Here is a 23,021-nt window from a genome sequence, read left to right as displayed (position 1 = left end):
TCAAGATTCATTGACTCCGACTGTGCCTGGCCTGAACAAAACATGTTTAGGAGGCTATACTAGAGGTGAGGCACAAATAGTCTATATGAACATTTGGAGAGGAGGTGGGTCTGCAGTTATGCATCTCATGTTTCTTTTGAACTACTTCAATCCTCTTTGTTCCTGGAGCACAGTGCCCTCTTTGATGTGGGCATGCCATAAGTGACTCCCGTGTCTCACAATCCATCCAGAGTTCTTCAGAGAGATGTAAGAGTGTCTTTGTATCCCTTGTTCTGCCCTCCATGGGAACATTTACCTTGCGTGAGTTTTCTCTAACATAGACAAAGTTACTTTTGGCACTCAGAGTGTGGCCTACTCGCAGGTGCTGCACTCTGCAATAATTTAAAAGCTTGGCAATTCAGCCCAACAAAGGACCTCGGTGTTCAGTGCCTCTGTCTTGCCCGATGATCTTCACAATCTTTCCAAGACAATTTAAATGGAAATGACTCAATTTCTTTTTTTTTTTCTCTTAGAACTCAAAAAGGATTTTTTTTAATTTTAATTTTTTTTATTTAGAATTTTTTCCACAGTATATATGCATGAGTAATTTTTTTATAATATTATCCCTTGTATTCATTTTTCCAAATTATCCTCCCCCTCCCTCCACCCCTTCCCCCCGATGACAGGCAATCCCATACATTTTACATGTGTTACAATATAACCTAGATACAATATATGTGTGTAAATACCATTTTCTTGTTGCACATTAATTATTAGCTTCCGAAGGTATAAGTAACCTGGGTAGATAGACCCATGGAGATGTTTGTATGCTACCTCTCTCATTAGAACATGAACTCCTTTAAGACTGGCTCAATGTAAATAATTGCCTCTTGGCACAGTACTGGTTAAAGAATTATTTTAAAACAAATAATTCTTCTATGATGGCTCCAAGAGTTGCATAACAAAACATTTCATTATTGCAGAGTCTGAAGGTGGAATTGGAACTCAGGTTAGTTCTGACTCCAAGGCCATTGCTTGCTCCAATCAATCAATCAACAATTCTTAATAAATGCCTACCCTGGGCCAGGTCCTGTGCTGTGTGCTGGAGAGCCAAAAGCAGAAATGAAATCATGTGTGCAGTGAAAGAAAGACTGGCTCAAAAAACAGAGGAGCTGGGTTCAAATTCCACATCTGATGTTTATTTCTATCTAGTAACAATAAATGTAAAAAAAAAAATGTTATCTAGTAACAATAGTGCTAACAATTTACATTCGCTTCCCAGTGTTCCTTCTCTGGGTGCAGTTATTTCTGTCATTGATCAACTGGAAGTGAGTTGGATCTTCTTTATGTTGAAGATATCCACTTCCATCAGAATATATCTTCATACAACATTGAAGTGTACAGAGATCTTCTGGTTCTATTGAAATGACTCAATTTCTAGGCATGGACTGTTCAGGTTTCACACACAATAAGGTCAGCACAGTGGCTCGGTAGGCTTTCATTCTGGTGGGAAGCCTAATACCTCTTCTCTCAGGCACTTTCCTTACAAGTCTCCCAAGCACTGGGTTAGCTCTGGCATTGCATATATCAGCATCACCCATGCACGTCCCTGGAAAGTGACCTTCCAAGGGAGAGGAACTTAGCCAGAGAATTCAGAATTCCCCCTTACTATAGCTGACGATTCCATGTAAGAACGCTGTAGTACTGGTCGGTAGAGAACCTCTGTTTTCTTGATGTTGTCAGGCCAAAATTAGCACAAGTGGCCTGTTCTGGGGCATCTAGGCCCTGAAGGCTGCATTGAGTACGCAGTCATCTCTGAACAAAAAGCCCTTTCTGCCCTTCCTCTTGGCTTAAGGGATTTGTCCCCAGGGCAGTAGCTGATCTTAATACCGTTCTTGTCCTCAGTGAGGGCAACTAAGAACACTGCTGAAAACATCCTGCTAAAAAGCACAGGAGCAAGTGCCCAGCTCTGCTTCATTCCACTGGCGACTGCAAAAGCACCAGAGCATTGTCCGTCATCCAGAACCTGTGTAAGCTTGCTGCCATAGGTACAGGTGAATTTCTCCAGGCCTGCACTCTTCCACAAGCTCTCACAACTGTGATTGCGTACTGTTCTACTGCTGGCATTTCTCCTGGAGTTGTCCAGCATTGAAGATGATATCCACTGTTCCTTGACTCTTTCTGAAGTCCCATTGGTTCTCAGATAGATGACCATCTTCCAAGTGAAGAATCAGTCTCCTAAGGACTCTGGCAGTGACTAATTATTTCCATATAATATAGAATTCCAAAGAATGTCATTACACTTAATTAGCTAACATTTATAAAGCAATTCACGTCCTTTTAAAATAGATGCATATAAAATACAAAATAAAAATATAGCATATAAATAACATCATAAGATTTCAGGAATATAGCTAAGAATAAGTGAAACATTCTTTCAGTGACAAACATTGGTCGCAAAATCAATTTACTCTGACTCATAGGAAAATTGTGCAAACAATTGTGCAAAAAAGTAAACATAAGAGAGATTGGCAACAGTAGGACTAATAAGAGGAACACATGACAGCTGGCAGCAGAAGGTAGAAACTATTAAGAAAACAGACTAAAAAATTATCAAAGTATGACTGAGGCTACTTTAATGCAAGACTAATGTCTTACATTAGGATAAGCCTTCTATATTTTAATAATTCCTTCAGATGCCTCTAGATTATAATATAGTATGGTTAATGTTCATGATGATCTTAAGTTATCTAAATGAAATGAAATTATTATTAAATTATCTTTGAACCAAAAAAAAATTTTTTAGAAAATAAGTTTAGCGTTTTGACTTAAGAAAAATAGTGAGTAAAAAGTTGCCTAATAATTTTTAAATTAATAAATATCACATACAGTTTAATGTTTAATTTAAATATATAAGGTTGATGAATTGCTATTGATATAAGATATTGAGATAGTACATCAGTAGACACAGCTAGAACAAACATTCTGAAAGACAGTAACTTGAACATTTAGAGAGAACTACCTATATTGATGAAATCACCAATCTTGAAAAAAAATTTTTTTGGAATTTTGGAAGATTCATATTTTAAAAATGTTTTTATGTGACTGTGCTGTATTTAAAATTCATATTTAAAGAATGTTTTATGTGACTATGCTGTAGTTATGAAATATCATTATGTAGTATTTTTTTAATATGTGTACATGTTTTTTAAACTTTATAAAATTTAGATTAATTTATTTAGATTAAAAAATGTGGAAAAATATCAGTTCAAAATGATCAGATTCTAAATAATCTTTATAACTTCTAAAAATGAACTGAATTACATTAAATTCTTAGTGTTTTCTGTATCTTATTAGTACCTGTTTCTAAGTAGTTAACCATCTATTTAATTTCCTTATAATCTTGAATAGGCCGGAATTACGTTTTATAAAAAGACTGGACTTGGTCCTTTGCCTCAAGCATTATTTAATGGTGAGCCCTTTACCATTGAAGAAATGGATTCCAAAGAATTAGATAAAATCATTCTACAAAGGATTATGAACACAGCTGGATTCTTGCAAAGGGCAGTTTTTATGGTATGTTTAGATTTTCTGAAGAAATAAGATGAAAATGGTTTGTTATGTTAATAATAAATTTAATAGCATTATTTCATAAATATTTAAAGTTAAGTTTATCTTTAATGATTCGATCTTAATTTAAAAGTTAATATATTTTATTAATTTAACTCTTAAGATTTTCTGGGCTATATAATTATATTTAATATTAATTTAATGAAGAAGGAAAAATTCTTATATTTTATTGAAAATCCTAAAATCGTATAGATGATACACATTCATTAATTTATTTTTATCAAATAATCTTAAAATGTTTATGCTAAGCAATGGCATAAATTATATTTATATGTACTATAATATCTAGGTTTCAATTATAGAAAATTTCTTAACTATATATTTTGAAGTTATTTAAATAAAGAAAAATTTATTACAGGGCTTGTTAAATGATGAAATGGATGTGATAAATTTTCTCATGGATCAGGATAATATCGTACCTCGTATGAATCCTATTATTTTGGGAAACAAAAGGCAGTACCTTAATTTAATACCTACCTCAGGTAAAACCATCTATTAATTTCTTTTCCATTAGCACTTCTTGCCTGTGCTTTTAATGTTTTTTTGTTTGTTTGTTTGTTTTTTGGTTTTTTTTTACTAATTTTAATATAACATGAAATTTTTCAGTGACTGTTGATATTGAAGATTTCACTACTTTCTCTTTCTTGGATTCACAAGACAAGAGTGCCATAATTGCAGAGAGCATGTATTATTTATCCAGAAAAGGTAATATGTTTGTGTTCACATTTATAATAGCATAGCAAAAAAATTGTAACTTTTCTAAAAGTCACTTGTTGTATGTAGCACAATTTTATTCTGGCTATTTTGACTAGAAAGTCTTGACTTTATTGAAAATTTGAAGTGTTAACTCAGGACAATGAAAGCTCTGGAGCTTTTCTATAAAACAAGAACAATTACCTCTTTCTTGATATCATAGTTTGGTAATGAGTATTAATGAAGTTCTTTATCAATAAATGGCATTTTTTCCATTTAAAAAAATGAATTTTATCCATAAGATTTGAGAATTAGGATAATCAGTGGACAGTCTAAATGATTAAACAAACTCAGAATGAGCTTAGGCTCCTGGAAGAAGGTCAAGCACAATAAATAGGGAGGATTTTAGGTATGTAGGTAACAAAGGGGGAAAATAAAAGGACTGGAACTGCTACTAGTTTATTCTTTATGTTACTGTACTTACAATTAGCCTTTCCATGACAGATTCCTCCTTTTTCCCCAACCCCTCAAAAACCCCATAATAATGATGTTCCTTTCCTATGTAAATCAATTTTAGAACAAGATTAGTCTGATCCAATTACTACTGATGTTTATTATCTTCTTATAAATGGCAACTAAAGTCACTCTGCTCCCTAAAATGCTATATATATATATATATAGATAGATAGATAGATAGATAGATAGATATATATATATATAAAAACATGAGTTGGAATAGATAAATTTCTAAAACCTCTCTTACTTCCAAATTTTAGGCTTTATATTCTTCCAAAAAATGCTTTTTAATAAATGGATTAATTACTATTTATAGCTTATGTGAATGGAATGGCTATCAAAACAAAATAGGAAAAGCTGTTTATTTGGGGGTGGGATATAGTAATGGGATTAGAACAATATAGTATCCCTTTAAAAGGTATTAATTACAGTCACAATAAATTATGCCAATGATTAAATCAGAACTAAAAGACCTTGGTGGTTTTTTGTTGTTTTTTTTCCCCACCCTTCATTTACTTGGACTTTTTAAAAGGAGGTTATACTGGATTAATGTTGGACATGTTCTAAAGTATATTTAAACTAAATTAATAATTGTCTAGTATTACTAAGCTTATGGGATCTCAGAATAGAAGAAATCAGAAATTTAATCATAAATCCAGGAAATTATTTTTAAAAGACTTGATTAATACTGCTTATGCTAAGCACAATTCCCACAAGAGAACTTAGAAAACAATTGCACAATTGAGAAAATTTTTGTTCTTCCCTATCTACCATTAAACTTTGTGTTCATTTCTTGGGTTCTAATTTCTATTTGTTGCATTCCTTTCAGATATTATACCAATAATGGCAAAATTTTATTGAGCCATACATTCTACTTTCATATAAATCTATAGCAAAAATATATTCAAAGATAAAAAATTATAAAAGCAAATTAAAAATTGTTTTACTATATGTGATTATTAAGAAGTTTTGGTTTTATGTTCTGTCATATAGGCATGAAGGAAATACCTGAACTTTTGCTAAGAATGCTGGTAGAAGGCAATGTAGTTTGACAACACTAGAATTAAGTCAGAAGACCAATATGAAATTTTCTTTCATTGCTAAAATTATATCACTGATAATATGCTTAGTAATTAAGTCCTTTTTAGTATCTGAGTTTATTGCATCATAAATTTTGTGAAATGAATAACTATTATAGAAATTATAAAGCATATGTAAAAAAATGTTAAGGCAAAAATCACTTGGTTTTAGACTTGAGCTTCTTTAAAATTTTATTATCTGGAAAATATTTGACTTTACTGCAAAAGTGTTTTTTTATTAAGTTATTTGTAACTTTCAGACAAAGATGTAATTTCTGCAGTCACCATCTGGATTATTGCTGATTTTGATAAGCCATCAGGGAGAAAACTACTTTTAAATGCTTTGAAGCACATGGTGAGTTTCTAGATGTTCACAGTATAAAAATTTTAGCTCTTATCAACTAACACAAAACATGTATGCTTTGTTGTATTTTATTTTTTAGCATTTTATTCTGCATATTTAATTGGTAAAACTATTTTCAGAAGACTAAAGTAATGAAAGCAGCATGGTATCATCCAAAATAGATCAAGTCAAACTAAGCTCATTTCCTTTTTTTTTTTTTTAAACATGAGAATCACAATGGTAGATTGAGAGAATGCTACAAACATAATATGCCTAGATTTCAGCAAAACATCATTTAAAAAAAATGTGATCTTATGAAGAAGATGACACAATACAGGCTAGATTAAGATGGATTTAGATAGTATTCTTAGGTGGATTTGAAACTGGTGGACTGGACTTGAGGTCCTCATCAGTTAGAGGACATATTTCTATTGGCTTGAAGTATCTGAAATATATTCAATATTTTTTAATCAATGGCATGCTTGTCATCTATAAATATGACAGATTATAGATTTATAGAATAAGTGATACATTAGAAGGAGTAAAAAAGATTTGAGAGTAGGATAGACCAAAACTAATAAGACTGAATTGTATAGGGATGAAGGTAAAGTTCTACATTTGATTTTTTTTTAAGTTTAGAATTTGAAGAAATACACAGAATTTTAAATTTTAAAAAGAACATTCACAATCCAGAGCCCATTCAGAAGAGTGATTAAAACTGAAAGGAATCTAGATACAGATATATGACAAGAAATTCAAGAAAGTGAAATTAGACTAGAAAAGACTGAAGGTATTATATGATAGTTATTGAAAAGCTATAACACATGATTATGTGTTTTGCATAATTGCATATGTGTATAAATATCAATTTGCTTGTTCTTTCAAAAAGGGAAAAAGGGAGAGGAGGGGGCAGAGAATTTGTAACTCAAAATTTTTTTAAATGAATGTTAAAATGGTTTTAGATGTAATTGGAAAATAAAATATTTAATTTTAAAAATGCTTGCTAACTGAAAAAACACTAATCTACTATAGCATATAATGTAAGAAATTAAAATATTTCTCTCTGGATTTTTGCTTCTATTAACAAGGACTAATATATCATTTTAAAAATATAAATAAGTATGCTCCTAGTATTTAGATATTGTATTTCATGTGTCACCATCTTATTGGACATGTAGACAATTATTAATCGTCTCCAAGCTCATGGTTCCAAAAAAAAAAAAAAAAAAAAAGATTAGGGAAATGTATAATCTACTACAAAAACTAAATTTCTGTTCAGACTTTGCTGGAAACTCATGATAATTTGCCTTGAGAAACTAGACATATGCTCTTTTTATGGTATGAAATGATATAAATTTTTGACAAGCTTTCCCTCATAATAGCCAAAGGAAATATGAATGTTCTTTATTCATTTTTCTGAATGTCTGTAGGCTTTTATTTTTATGCCAAAAGTTTTACAGTATCCCAGAATCTAATATAGAATATTAAATTGTAAAACATCATAACAGTTGAAAGAATGTTTAAAAATAGAAAATAATTTTGGATTCCAGAAATATGTATAGTAGTAGTAGTAGTAGTAGTAGTAGTAGTAGTAGTAGTAGTAGTAGTAGTAGTAGTAGTAGTAGTAGTTGTTGTTGTAGTAGTAGTAGTAGTAGTAGTAGTAGTAGTAGTAGTGTCATAACTATGTAAAAAGTTTTAATAAATTCAATAAGAACACAATTGTATTCCAGCATTTGGAGTTCATTGATCATAGGAAATAGGGAAATTGCTATTTCCAAATCTTAAACTAATGTTAATGGGATTAATTCTACATCTTATACAATTTATTATAATAAATTTCAAGTGCATCAATCTTCTATTTAGAAAAAGAACTGAAAATGAAATGCAATTTTTATTAAAATTATGAAGGAAAGTTCTCATCTATTCACAAATAGAATAATTTGATTATGTAAAATAATTGAGATTTCACAAAACAAAAAGTAATGTATGCAGTATTTTTAAAACCCACAAGGAAAGGGAGAAGCTTTCTTATAAATTTCTCAGCGATATCTGTTATCCAAAATCTGTAGATTTAAAGAAGATCATAAATAAAAAGTGAAAGAAATCATAAAAATCTTCTAAGCCAGTTCATTCATTTTATAGAGGAAGGAACAGAAAGTTTAGGTGGTTTTCTCAAGGTCACAAATGTAGTAAATAACAGAAAGATATTTGAACTAAGATCCTATAGCCTGAAATTATTATATTATGTACCATATTATATATTATACAACCTTCCCTTTCTTTATGAATGCAAAGTTAACAGTATTATCCATAACCACCTGAAAGTTCATCTAAACTTTTAATATTTAGATAAATGCAAATTAAACACAAGACACCATTTCTTCTCCAGTATGTTTTGAGGAACTGATAAGTATGTATAGTGATGTATCTGTTAATTGGTGAAGCCTTTTTGAAAATCAGCATTTTTTATTTTCTTTTTTTAATGGGTTACCATGGCCTAAGAATTCATCAAGTAGTTATCTAAGATAGGAAACAATATTAATCAGGTGCAAAAAAATAAAAATCAACCCTGAGATTTTAGTATTTAGCAAAGTTTTAAGTGAGGACCTTTCCATTCTTGGTACAGGCATAATAGTCCATGCAAATCATAAGGAACACTGTAACGTACAGAGAACAACTAATAGGCCAGTTCTTCAAAATAGAGTATAACTGGAAGAGAGAATGGAAATGGAAGAGGGAAGTAATTGTGGAAGGCTTCAAATGCCAAGCTTAGTGTTTATCTTTTTATCCTAGAAGCAATCGGGAACCAATGAATATTTTTAAGCATGGAAAGTGACTGAAGATGGACAATGAATTGATTAGATAAGTCAATAGAAAAGGGAGAAAAGAATAGGTTACCTTTAAAAAAAAAATTGAATTGAATTGAAAATCCATATTTTGTGAATATAAATTCACTGTATGAAGGAAGAATTGGAAAGAGAAGAAGAAAGACTGGAAGCAGCGAGGCCAGTGTAGTACTATTGCAGTAGTTGATGTGAAAGATAATATTATTCAAAACAAAGATACAAACTGTTTGGGTAGAAACTGAGGGAACAGAGGAAAGAGATGTTTTAGAGATACTTCTGAGTTATGAAAGTGGAGTAAGAAGGAATCAAAAATGACTCCACGACTGAACCAGGGTGTCATAGGAGGAGGATGGTACCATTAGAATATTTTTTACATCATAAGAAAATAAGAAATATATAATCATACAAATATGAAGCTATGTCTAATGAAGAAGTCAGAACCACCATATACAGACTTCCTCCAATCTTGGAATATCACTAATGAAAAAATACTCAGATTAAAATTGAGAAGACACAGAAGTAAACAATATGTCTTTATGAATTATTTGGTTTAAGTTGATATATACTTTTAAAACTAATTATAAATAATTGAGTTTTTAGATTTCTGTATGATTATTTTTCATTTTACTTTTGCATTTGAATGTTTTTGTTGAAAGTTACAAAATTAAGAATGTTTTTAAATTAAGGAAATGAGGTTCACTGTGATAAATAGTAATCAGCTTCTTCTTGTGTTCTCATAGCTAAAATGTTTCTTTCCTTTTCTCCTCCAAAATTTCCTTTGATTAATACATTTCAGTTTAAGCATTTGTAATGAAGTAGATATGACACTGCAACTGAATATATCTTTTTTCCTCTAACAAAATAATAATTTATTTTTTAATGAAAGTATAACATGTATAAATAAAATCATAGAAAATGTATTATTCTAAGAAGATCTAGCTAGCAAATAGGTTGGAGAAAAGATGTATATTTTTAAATTTTATGTAATTTTTTTTGTCATTTAACAGAAAACAAGTATTCATACTCGGTTGGGAGTTATTTATAATCCTACATCAAAAATAAATGAAGCAAACACAGTTATTTCTAGAGGGATTTTGGCAGCTTTTCTTACACAGGAAAATAGCTATTTAAGAAGTTTTCTTAATAAACTGGCAAAAGAAGAAACATCTAAAGCCTTGCACACTGGAGCAAAAATAAAGACATTCCTTCTTCCGGTCAGTAACTGCTTGCTTGAAATAAATATAAATGCCTCATTTTAAATGTATACATGAATTTTTTACCATGTTATATTAGGAAGCATTAATAAACAAGCATTATCAGTAAAAATAATCTCCACATGTAACATAATCAAGTGAAATTTAATTTGCTATATATTGATTAAAATTGTTTTAAGAAGGGTAGCTAGATGGTGCAGTGGATAGAGCACCAGATTTGAAGTGAGGAAGAACTAAGTTCAATTCATGCATCAAACAAATATTACTTAGTTGTGTGATCCTAGGCAAGTCATTTAACCTCAGATGCCTCACAAAAAAAAAAAAAAAAAAAAAAAAAAAGAGGAAAGGAGGCTAAAATTGTTCCAGGAATGAGACCTCTGTTATCTTACTTGTTGCCTCTTTATATGTTTAGTAAAATTGATAGTGTCCTTTTTAGAACACATAATAAAAAAGGAAATTTGGGAGGAAAGGTAAAGATATTAACTAAATGCAGTACATCTGCAATTGCTTAATTGAAGTACATCTGTGGAATGGAGAATAGCTACTCCAGTCTGCCCTTATGGGACAAGAGCCTGAAATCCATTCATAAAATTCCCCCAATGTCACACACCTGGTAGAAATGAAACATGTGGCTCTTAGACTATGTCATGGGAATATACTTGAATCAAAGCTGCATTCAGGATAGAAGATTATAGCACCTGTAGAAATGTATTTAAAAGTCCTGAGTAATTTCCATGTCTTTCCCATGCTATTTGTAATATTTGATAGGAGTAATTGGAATGATCTTCTTACTTCTAGAAATATAGGGCACAGTTCCAACATTAAGGAATAGTTTGGAAAGGTATTGGAAAGTCACTGAGGAGGGGTAAAGCATTATTCACTTTTTTCTGAGGAGTGTCTAGTATTAACTTCAAGCTCACATGCTAGTAAATTTAAAAGCTATTAAGTCTGTCTATTCTAAGTTCAATGTCCTTTCTATTAGACTATGCTACTACCTGCATTATCTTGAAATTAGAATTCAAATAACTGAATCTATGAAATATAAATTTGATTTTGAAACTGATGTAATAGGAGAGCATTTTTAATTTGAACTTGAATTATTAAAAAAAAATACAAGCTTTACGAGGAAAGCATCAATACTTATATAATATTTTTAAAATAATACTTAGAGTTTAAAAGTTATTAATAGCTAAGACTTCATAATGATAGATTTGTAGGCTTTGATTTTTAAAAGTCAGTAATTAATTTTGTCATTTCTTCAGATAGTAAATGAAGGTTTATATGGGAAACAGTGGTACCTAAATTTTTAAAAATTTATTTTATTATAAAAAAACGGAATAAAAACAGAAAAGGAAAACAAAACAAAATAGAATTTTGTCATGTGCTCAGCAGAAAGAATTCAAAATATATACCAATAAATTAGAAGAAATTATATTCATGTATTTCCATCTTTACTTCCTTGTAGATTGTTTTTTTTGTTCTCTGCTGTGCACTTTTTTTTTACTTTATTCTTTTTTTTTTCCCTTTCATCCCATCCACCTTCCCCAAGCAGGCCATAATTACACAAGGATATATACGTGTACATATATAAGTATATACATACACATGCAAACAAACACACATACCTCCCTGCCCCATACCCATATGAAACACACACATACATGTGCACACATGCGCACATACACACACACATACATGTACGCACCCCTTTCCTATCCCTGCTAACTCTTTGCTTTAATTCTATTCCATAACTTGCCTTGCTATTACTTAACCTCCCCCAGCCACGCATCCCTCCCTTCTTCTCCCATCCTTTGCTTCCCCCTCTGTCCATTCCTCCCCCCTCATTTCTTTATAGATTTTGGAAGGCACTATACCCGTTATGATATATATGTAGTGTTGCCTACTTAACCCATTACTGATGTGAGTAGGTTTTCAGACCTATAAGCCTTCCTCTCCCCCTAAAGCCTCTGTGTCTATTCTTCCTCTGCACCTCATTTGTATAATTTAATTACTGTTTTTGCCTTAACTCTGCCTCAGTCTTTCTTTTGAGCTGTCCAATTGCTAATGTCATTTGTAAGCATGTGAAAAATATAAATAATTTATTCATGTTAAGTTCTTGAAAGTGATCTTTGATATTGGTTCTTGTATGTTAAATTTTCTATTGAGTTCAGGTTTGGTTAAAATAAAGTCCTGAAAATCTGCAAGTTCATTGTATTGAGGTTGGGAAGAAATCCCAAAAGATTGGGGTCAGAGATCGATATTATAAGGGGTTTCAAAAGAATTTGCAGGCTTAAATCCTTTTCCAAGTGGGGGGGCAAAATTTATTGTAATTGTAACACCAATTGAAATGGTCTAAATTCCAAGAGAATTTAGCAAAGAAACAGAAGCAAGGAGACAAATTTATCCAATTCTTCATGTCATTGCTATGCTAATTTTATGGCTTGGGGTAGAACCAAGGAGTGGTCTCAAGAATTTAGTTATATCACTGATCAGTAGATTACATATCTTACAGCAATGTTTATAGCACTATCCTAAGACCAAAAAGACTTTAGAATCAATGATACACAAGATGATTAGAACAATAATATTCTTAGATCAGAAGGCCTCAGGATCAGATTCCAAAGCCAGAAGATTTAGAATCACTGATTTATTGTTAGAACAAAAGCCCCATAAGGTCAGGGGTCCTTAAAATTATTTCTGTCTCCCCTAAAAGCTATATTATGTCAATTGAATGTCCATTTTTTTCCATTTAAAATTATAGATATCTTTTCTGGATATGATATTTTTGGCCATAGGCCTAGTTGTTTTGATTGCTGGTGTTTGTTTCCAGGACCTGTAATCTTTTACTGTGGCTGCTGATAAATTCTGTACTATTCTAATTGTAGCTCCAGCATTTTTGATTTGTTTTTTTCTTCTTTTCTTGCACATTTTCTCTTTGATTTGTTTTTGTTTTTTTTTAATTTGGCAGTGATATGCCTAAGTGTTTTCTACAAAGGATTTCTTTCTTTGAGGTGGTGATCAGTGGATTTTTTTTCTATTTCTACTTTTCCTTCCTGTTTCATCAATCTAGGACAATTTTCTTGCATTATTTCTTTCATTATTTTGTCAAAATTGTTTCTTTTTGGTCACAGCTTTCAGGTAGTCTAATTGTTCTTATATTTTCTTTTCTTGATGTATTCTCTAGATCTGTTGTTTTTCTTATTAGATATTTCATATTCTGTTCTATTTTTTCATTATATTCTAGTTTGTTATTTCTTAGTCTCTTATAGCTTCACTGGCTTCTCCTTACCCAATTCTAAGCTTCAAAGAGTTACTTTTGTCTTTAAGACTCTTTATCTGCTTTTCTAGTTGGTTAACATTTTTTCATAATCTTGTTTTTCTTGGATGGTTTTTATTTTTTGCTTTTGGTTTTCCTCACTGTCTCTCATTTGATTTATAAATTCTTTTTTGAGTTCCTCTATAAATTCTCTCTGGGTTTGTAGCCATTTAATGTTACTCCTTGGAATAAGAGAGGCTTTTGGGTTTTTTTTGTTTGTTTGTTTGTTTGTTTGTTTGTTTGTTTTACACTTCACTGTATTTCTTTGAAGCTGAATCTCTGAAGACTGAGTTTTTCCTATTCCCATAGTAAATTTATATGGCTGGGTTCTTTTTTCTTTGCTCATTTTTTTCTAATGAGAAATGATGATGAAAGCCCCTCTAATCATGGGATGGGGGAACCAGCGTCTCTAGCTTCAGTTCAGCTCTCCTTTCTCTCTTAGAACTGCAAATCAAACGCTCCCCCCTCTTGCAAGTGTCCATAGCCAGCAGCATCTCTGCCCCATTGTCTCTGTACTTACCAGATGTACTGGTTCCTTCCCCCAGCTCTGCAGTACAGCTGGGCCTCGAGCTCCAAATAAGCCAAGATTCACTCAATCTTCCCTGACTTAGAACCTGACTCTTCATGCAGTTCAGGAGGTAAAAGTTTCTGTGGTTCCTGCTGAGGCTCCAGTCAAACCTAGCAAGCACCTGGGGTCCCTCCCCAATGGCTGTTTCCGAAGTGTTTGCACTTCAAATAAGTTAGTCCTCACTTGGGAGGTCTTTCTTCCAATCATCTTGGGTTATATCCTGAGGACTCCTGTTCTGCCCTAAGTTTTCTTGATTTTTCACCAGCCTGTGTTCACCCTGAAATGCAAATTTGTTCTGTTTGTGGGAGAAATCTGGAAAGATTGAAATTTACTGACCTACTTTACCATTTTCCCAGAATCCTACTAGTACCTAAATTTTATAGGAAAATTCTGTTCCTTGATTTTTTGAATGGTCCCTTATTAGGATTCTTAACTTCTTAACTTCTCCTTCAGGGAATGGCTGAGAATGCTTTTGTTAAGAAGTACAATACCATTGGAATGAATGTTTTCCAAACCCATAAGTTGTTTTGTCAAGAAGTTCTCAAATTGCTTCCTGGGGAAAGGGCTATTATCAGCAATGGGAGGGTAAGTAGTTATAACTGAATTTTTTTTCCCAAAGTGAAATAATGGGTCTTTGGCTTATACTTACATCCTAGAACTCATTAATTGGATTGTATTTTTTACATGCAAATTGCTACATGTTAAATAAGTAGTACTTTTGTTTGTATTTGGGGATGTAAAGTATTATAAATTAATCAATGAAAGTGATACTGCCAGTTTTCTGTTTAAAAAAAAAAAAAACTACTCAGAGTAACAAAATTTATGTATAGATTAATTTGTTTTTTCTTCTATACCAAGAATAGACAATATTTATGAACTTTATGTGAGGATAGATAATTTTGATTAATGTTATTAATAAAAATATTAAATTTATTAAAATGTATTAAAATTAAAATAGAAAATGTATTAATTATTTATTAAAATTGATTTGATTAATAATTAAAAGTATTGATAATTTCATTTGTTTGATTTATTAATTTAATAAAATTAATTAATTTATTTAAATTTATTTATTAAAGCTGGAAAGAAACCCAATCAAATAAAGTTATTCTGAGAATATTTAAAAATAAAAACTGGAAGGCAGGCAATAAGAAATAAAAGATTTATAAGAATTGTAATAACAAACTCTTACCACCAAGGATAGTGAAGCCATTATATTTGGATTCAAATATTAATAATTCTAGGAGAAGTGGAAATTAAAAAAAAATAAATATGGGAAAAGCAATTAGCCACAAAGTCTTAAACCACCATATCCCTATGCAAATTTATCGTGCTATTACTAAGAAACTTAGGTAGAATGGAGCTGAGTGCAATTTCAGATAACAACCTGCAAAATGCTTTAGCTAGGAACTTCCTGCAAACCATGAAAATAAAGTATTTAGTATATTTTAGGTTTTTTGATTATGTTTAAAAGAACCACTAATTCAAAAAAATTTAATAAAATTTTAATAATTTCCCAGAGACAAGATTACCATTCTGGTATTAAATTGGATTAGTATAAATGATGATAGCATGAACCTAGGAAACTTCTTTATTCCCACAATTCATATAGTAACTTTTAAAGCAAGCTTGATTAGTATTCTTAAAGCAAAGTTTGGAATTTAAATTTTCCTATTGGTCTTTACTCAATAGTTCCTTTCTTGTCTTATCCATTTCTATACCAAGGATTAAAAACATGTAATGAGATTTTTATGGATGAAGAAGAAAACAAAATTTGAAAGATTTTAAGATGTGGATAGCATTTTTTTTGTTGTGTCTGGTTTAAATCAAAAGACCTTTGGGTAACAAATGTAAAACATCAATATTTATGATTTAAAATAAGACTACTCAGTTTGCAGTGATACTTTTAGTATTTATGTTATCACATCCATAATGATTTTTGAAAATATTGCTTGGGATATATAATACCAAAAGAAGTATTTCTTCCTTACATTAGAATTTCTAATTGTTATAATTAATAATCACAATCGAAGCTATTTCCAAAGCCAGACTTTTCACATGATACAAAAACTTCTTGATACTAAAATGAAGAATACTTTGCTTTTCAAAAATGTATTGTTGAAGAAGAAAACCACTAAAAAATTATTTTTCTTCAAGATCCTAGGACCACTGGGAGAAAATGATTTACATGCAGAAGATTTTCAATTGTTGGAAAAAATAACATTAATTAACTCGGCAAAGAAGATTAAGGCCATTATTAAGGATATAGAAATCAACCCCAAACGGTAAACATTTTTATGATATTGGATCAAAATCATGTTAAATTTGATCTTCTATATCTAATGACTTTATTATAAAGACATAACTCCTAACTGCATACCAGGTTGTTATTTCTACTAAAACTGTCACTCAGCAAAAAATATTAAATCATTGCTTCAATTTTTGCATTTCATTTTTTTCATCTAATCCCCATCTAGAAATAAATTTTGCCTTCAATCTTAGATATTCCTGTGTAATCTACTGAATACCATAAAATAAAAATTATGAAAATAGTAACATCTTTCATATTTACTTGCACACATCATCCATCTCTTTAACTTCATGGCTTTTCACTAGCTGTCACTCATGCCCAGAATGCTCTTTCTCCTCAACTCTTTCTCTTGCCTTTTCTGCCCTTCTTCAAGACCTCTTTTTAAATTTCCCCTTCTGTGAGAAGTTTTGAGGGAGTTTCCTTACCCTCGTCCTCTACACCTTACTCTGCATGCTAGGGCCTTCCTTCTCTAGGGGTCTCTTCTTTATACTATCCTTTATATACAGTGTTGTATACATGTTATCTTCCCCTTTAGAATGTGAGCTCCTTGAGGAAAGAAGCTATGTTTTTGCCTTTTGTGTGTTTCCAGCACACTACAATGCACCTGGTATACAGTAAGAACTTAGTAAATGATTTTTGAATAACTTGCTAGAGAGTAGAGCCCAGTAAGAAGCAAAGTAGTTATATTAACTGAAACAAGAAATATATTTCTTCTCTGTTTTCTTCCCACAATTACCTACCCACCCCCATATTTTAAGAGAGGGACTAAGAAAGGGAAAAAGGAAAGGAGGAACATCATAATAAACATAAATAGTCCAACTCCCCAGATTAGGAAAAGTAGTTCTAGAATTCTCTGAATTTATTGTTTTCTTTAGTGACTGAACATATGTTTATTGAGTGCCAGCTATATACAAAATACCATGTTAGGTTGTGTGAAGGAGAGAAAATGTATAAGATCTAGTCTTTGTTTTGAAGGAACTCCACAGAATTTGACAGCACAGACCAAGAAAATCAAAAAGAGGGAAATAGAAGACTACTACACTATTTCAGACATAAAGTATTGAAGGATTGTACTAGGATAGTAATCAGTGAGAAATGGAGAGATAATGGTGAATGCTAGAAATATTGTGAGTAAATATTAATGATAAATTAGGTACAGGAAAGAAAGAGAAGGCATAAGAAGTTTGTGAGTTATATGATATGAGGCATTTTAGAATAATTTATAAATGTTTGATTCAGGAGTCAGAAATCTCTGGATTTGAATTCCTCTTTTGTTTCCAAGTATTATTATATACATATATATATATAAACATTAATTTTATATTATATATATATAATATACTATATGGATATATTAATTTTATATTGCTAGTTGAATAAATTCTGTGAGCCTCATTTTAAAATGGGGAGTATACTTTCCTCGATTGAGAGACTCAAATGAGATAATATATGCAAAGCACTTTGCAAATTTTAAAATCCTATATATGAAAGGATGATGATGATATTTTACTTAGCTTTGAGGTTGTAGCTCCTTTTCATTTGATCTCTAAGAGGAAAAGAAAGGGCAAGGTGAGAAACACGTGTCCATCTCTCTATACCCAGTCCCGTTTTTCTTTCTCCTTACCCCCTTCCTTCTAGGCAGAAATGTAGTTAAGTAAAGTGAAATAAGAGAGGAAACATGTTAGAATCAGAAGATGGCACCCAAATGCCAAGCTAAAGAATTTTTATTTTTCTTCTACTAAATTGATTAAACATAATTTGGGGGGGGGGAAGTCAGTTACATTTATTAGTAAATTTATAGATTCACAGATTACACATTAATTATTATTGCAACTCTTTATACTATCTCCAGTGTAGCAATGTCCTTCCTAAAATGAAATGCCCAGAGTTTAGCACAGTGTATCTGGTGGGTTGTACTAGTACAGAATAGAGTAGGACCAAACTTTGCTTCTTTCTAAACATCATGCCTCTAGTCATAAAGCTTAAAGATTTCTGTAGCATCTGTTCTCTCATGTTGAGCTGTCAATTCACAAAAGCTTCTTTATTTTATATGAGCTTTATTCTTCCTTTTTCTTAGCCTAACTTATATTTGCATAGGTGATATTGATAGTTATGTGAAAGATATAAAAAGAGAGAGAATGGGAGTGTGAAGAGACCAGTTTAAAGGTTTTCAAATAACCTTGGGTAAAGACCTAAGATAGGCTAATTATAACATGAGTAAAAAGAAGAGAATGGGTATAGATATGAACATGGGTGGATAGAGAAATATGTCTATAGACTTGACAGGGCTTGGCAACCAACTGTATGTGGAGGAGGAGAGCAGGCAGAGAGGGAGAAGGAGGAAAGAGCACTGGAAGTCATATGGAGAGGTTTTCCAGATCCCTTGTTTTGTATTGTCATCACCCATTAGAATGTTAGGTACTTGAGGATGAGTATTGTCTTGCTTGTTTGTGTATCTCTAGTCCCTGGCTAGAGTTCCTTGCACATAGTAAGTGCATAATAAATGTTTTAGCTTGATATTTGTCTAAATAGAAGATTTTAATGGTTTTCAGGGAAGACTAGTACCTCTAGTGTGAGTCTTATCAAGCTCTTTTTCAGAATTGCTTTCTACCTTTGGTTTCTACTTGTCACCTGTGCCTCTAAGAAACTGATATATGCAGGTACCATATGAACTGTTCTACAGACAGGCAAAACCAGTTTTAGGATTACCAACAGGCCTCAAATCTGTCAGTGAGTTGGGGAGGTGTCTGTCCCAAGGATGTGAAGACTTCCCTGGTAGTTGTAAACAATTGGATCACACAGGCCATGAAGGCAGGAGAACTAGACATCATAAAGAGCGTGTTGCTTGATTAAACATCAGAGGCCAAAGATCATCTACTGCATCTTGAGCCATTGCCAGTTGTTTTGATTTCTGTCTCACTAATAGATTCTGATGGCTCTAAAGGAGAGAATTGAGACCAGTGACTTCATGCAGTTCTGTATCACTGAAATCCAATTTATACATGAGTCAAAAGTCATCACCCATAGCTTTTTATCATTTTTACCTACCTCAGTGTCCATGGCAACAGGTAAGTGATGAAGCAGCAGGTGTAGATACATCGGGAGTTGTAATCACAATCTTGTGCATAGGCGGTCCAGGTCATAAGGTTGTTTTCTCACTGGACTAAAGCAGAAGTAGGATTTCATCAGCTTCCAGGGTTTTAAAGGACTCTACTGCTCATTCCTGGCATGAGAAAGGGGCTAGAAAAGAGGCTTTAAAATTTTTCTGCTTCACTTACCCTAATCTTGATCTGTTTACCACAACTGGTAGGAATCTTACTCTGCAGATAAAATGTGCACGCACTCCCATGCACATACACACTTACACTCATACACTCTTTCACACACTCACACACACTCTCACATACACACACACACACACACACACACACACACACACACACACACACACACACAGAGACACAGTCACTCACACAAATGTACAAAAACTTCTGCAAGGATGATTCCATTCATCATTGATACATGGAATGTGAACATGCTCTTGTTGCAAGAGAACTCATCAGGTATCACGTCCAAATAGCAACCCTGAATGAAATAAGGCTGACAGAAAGGCCATCAGAGTGAAGTCAGACAGATACACATTTTTCTGGAGTGGTCATCATGACGAAGAGGTTTTTGCAATGGAGCTTGTGTGCCTCCCAAAAGGCGTGAATGACAGGCTTATGACAGTGCAATTGCTACTTGCAGGGAAGCACCCTGCCACCATCGTCAGTACATATACTTCTACCATGATGAACCCTGATGGCATCATCAAAAGAAGAACTTTATTAAGACTAGGAGACCTTCATCATCCATGTACTGAAGGAAGACAAGCTTGTAATTCTGGGTGATTTTGAAGCCAGACCAGCAAAGATTATCAGCCATAGAAGAGAGCCCTTGGGAGAAATGGATCAGAAACAGCAATATAAATGGTCATTTACTACTGAAGACTTGTGCATCTCATGATCTTCTCATCAGTTAACTGTCTTCCTTTTACCTAAACTTAATAAAACTTCACGGATGCATCCTTAGAGCAAACATTTAATAGATTGTCACTAAATATACAACAAGTAATGATAGCTTAGAAGTTGAATGGGATGATTTACCCGTGAAAATTGATAACAGAGTAAAAATCTGAATTTGACAACCTGTTGCTTTCAGAAAATGCAATAAAAATGAGAGATGCACTTAAAAGACTGGAGCAGAATTTACTATGTAAAAAAATCAAGGGTATTAATCATGATCTCAAACAAAGTTTGTGTTAATTAAATTTAATCAAAAGTTTGATTTGATCAAAAGAGAAAAACAGAAAAATTATACTGTGTGTCACCAATACAGACAGTTATAATACTGGAGAATATAACTGCCAAAACAGATACAAGAACTATATAAACATAAACATAAAAAAATTTTATACCAATAATGTCAGATTTAAATAATTGGAATCATATTTATTGTTCATGGGGGAAAGCTAGTATAAATAATCAATTTATTCAGTGCCATCCCAACTAAATTAGTAAAAAATTATCTTCATGAGTTATGAAAAAAATAGCAAAGTTCATTTAGAAAAATAAAAGGAATTTTAAAGAAATTAAGCAGGGGGAAGATGTAAAGGAAGGAGATTCAGTAATAGTGAAACTTAAGCTATAGGCAAAAAAGCATTATTGAAGTATCAAAAGGATAATTTTCAATTAAAATTAAAAATATTAATTAACTGATATAGCCAAGAACAGAAGGAATGCAAAAACACTTTCATAGACAATCTCTCAGATAGGATGTGATTGTGTTGGAGTACTGTTAATGCTGCAAGAAATGATGAGATGATTGATTTAGAAAAATATAAAAAGACTTAGATCCATGAGCCAGAGAAAGATATAACAAGTAGATATATGCACAGTCTAGTCTTAAATATAAACACATATGCATGTGTTTATATGTGTGTGTATGTATGTATATAAATATGCATATATATGCAGATATATAGATGTATTATCCATGTTTAATTTTAGCCTTCTTGGTGGTAGGGTGGGAAAAAAGTAAAAAGTAGATGCCAGAGAACAAAAGAAAGCCGTCAAGGAAGCAAAGAAAAGCTGGGTAATTTTGTAAACATTATTATACAGGCTTTTTTGAAATGGAAGTTTATTGTTTTATATTCAATTCTCTAGTGTTCTGTTGTACACACATAGAAATGTTCTTTTTCTTTTCTTATTTTGTATTTAAATTTAAAATTAATTTACCTCAAAAAAATTAACCAAATTTTACCAAACATGAGAATGAAAGGAAGAAAAGAAAAGAACTAGATTGTTACTCTAAGGAGAAGAGATAGGCAGAATGTGAGAATGAAAAAAAAGTCATTGTGTGGAGCAGTGTTACTGATGGTACACTTACTTCTCCAAGGTAAACATTCATATTTGCTTAATGGAAGACAGTGCTTAGAAAGCTTCTCCAGCATATAAACAAGTTGCTGCTAATTTGGAGCCAGATTGACCCAATACAATTAGCAACTGTGAAGCAGAAAAGGAGTGGTCAGAGATTTGGTGAACAACATTGCATTTGCTTGCAAACATCAAGATTGACAAAAATGATTCAGAAATTCAGAAGCTGCTGAATGAAAAACAAGAATGCTATAAGATTGACCAAGAGAATAAGAAGGCATACATCTCTTAAAAAAAAAAAACAGTATGTAATTCTTATCAAAAAGTGTAGGTAAAACTTAAAGAGATGCAAGATTCTTTACTCAGTAAGAAAACAGAGTAAATTCAGCTTTATGCTGATAGTAGCAATTCAAAATGTTTTTATGATACCCTGAAGCTATTATGGGCCAAAGACCTATTGTGCATCTCATTTTCTTAATGCTGATGGAATCACATTGATTTGTAATAAGGACATGTTCCTGGGAAAATGGACTGAGCATCTCCATTATATTCTCAACAGAGAATCAGCAACCATGCTGAAACCTCTGACCATATACCTCAGTATGAAATCAGTTCCTCTCTAGCTGAACTTTCAACTGAAAAAGAGATTTTTAATGCCATTCAGTTCCTCTTGTGTGACAAGTACCTAGTGCTGATTGTATTCCAGCTGAGATTTACGAAGCTGGGGATCCACTGCTCATACAAAAGCTGACTGAAATCTTCTGGAGTATATATGGCAAGAGGAGGTTATCTCCAAAGAGAGTAAGGATGCCTTATTGTTAATCTCTGTAAAAGAAAAGGAAATAGATTGTCCTTTAACATCCACAACCACAGATCATTTCATCTCTCTCTTTCTCTCTCTCTCTCTCTCTCTCTCTCTCTCTCTCTCTCTCTCTCTCTCTCTCTCTCTCTCTCTCTCTCTCTCTCTCTGTCTCTCTCTGTCTCTCTCTCTGTGTGTGTGTGTGTGTCTCTCTCTCTGTCTCTCTCTCTCTCTCTCTTTCTCTCTTTCTGTCTCTCTCTCTTTCTCTCTCTCTCCCCTTCTTTCTCTCCCTCCTTCCCTCCCTCTTAGTCAC

The 23,021-nt window shown here is 32.2% G+C and overlaps 1 protein-coding gene across 4 annotated transcripts in view; it reads left to right on the top strand.

The window, feature by feature from the left end:
• The window catches only part of UGGT2 (UDP-glucose glycoprotein glucosyltransferase 2), a 197,451-nt gene that overhangs the window by 98,714 nt on the left and 75,716 nt on the right, over positions 1 to 23,021 (top strand). For all 4 annotated transcript variants that reach the window (XM_074299372.1, XM_074299374.1, XM_074299375.1 and 1 more), the window contains 7 exons: positions 3,391 to 3,555; positions 3,968 to 4,091; positions 4,216 to 4,314; positions 6,158 to 6,252; positions 10,094 to 10,300; positions 14,638 to 14,769; positions 16,342 to 16,469. In XM_074299372.1, coding sequence (XP_074155473.1) covers positions 3,391 to 3,555; positions 3,968 to 4,091; positions 4,216 to 4,314; positions 6,158 to 6,252; positions 10,094 to 10,300; positions 14,638 to 14,769; positions 16,342 to 16,469 — 950 coding nt within the window. The remainder of the gene's footprint in view (positions 1 to 3,390; positions 3,556 to 3,967; positions 4,092 to 4,215; positions 4,315 to 6,157; positions 6,253 to 10,093; positions 10,301 to 14,637; positions 14,770 to 16,341; positions 16,470 to 23,021) is intronic.

Source organism: Sminthopsis crassicaudata, chromosome 3, assembly GCF_048593235.1.
Source record: "Sminthopsis crassicaudata isolate SCR6 chromosome 3, ASM4859323v1, whole genome shotgun sequence".
NCBI classification, from domain to species: domain Eukaryota; kingdom Metazoa; phylum Chordata; class Mammalia; order Dasyuromorphia; family Dasyuridae; genus Sminthopsis; species Sminthopsis crassicaudata.
Note: the sequence above shows the minus strand (reverse complement) of the source record. Positions and strands in the feature narration are given on the sequence as shown.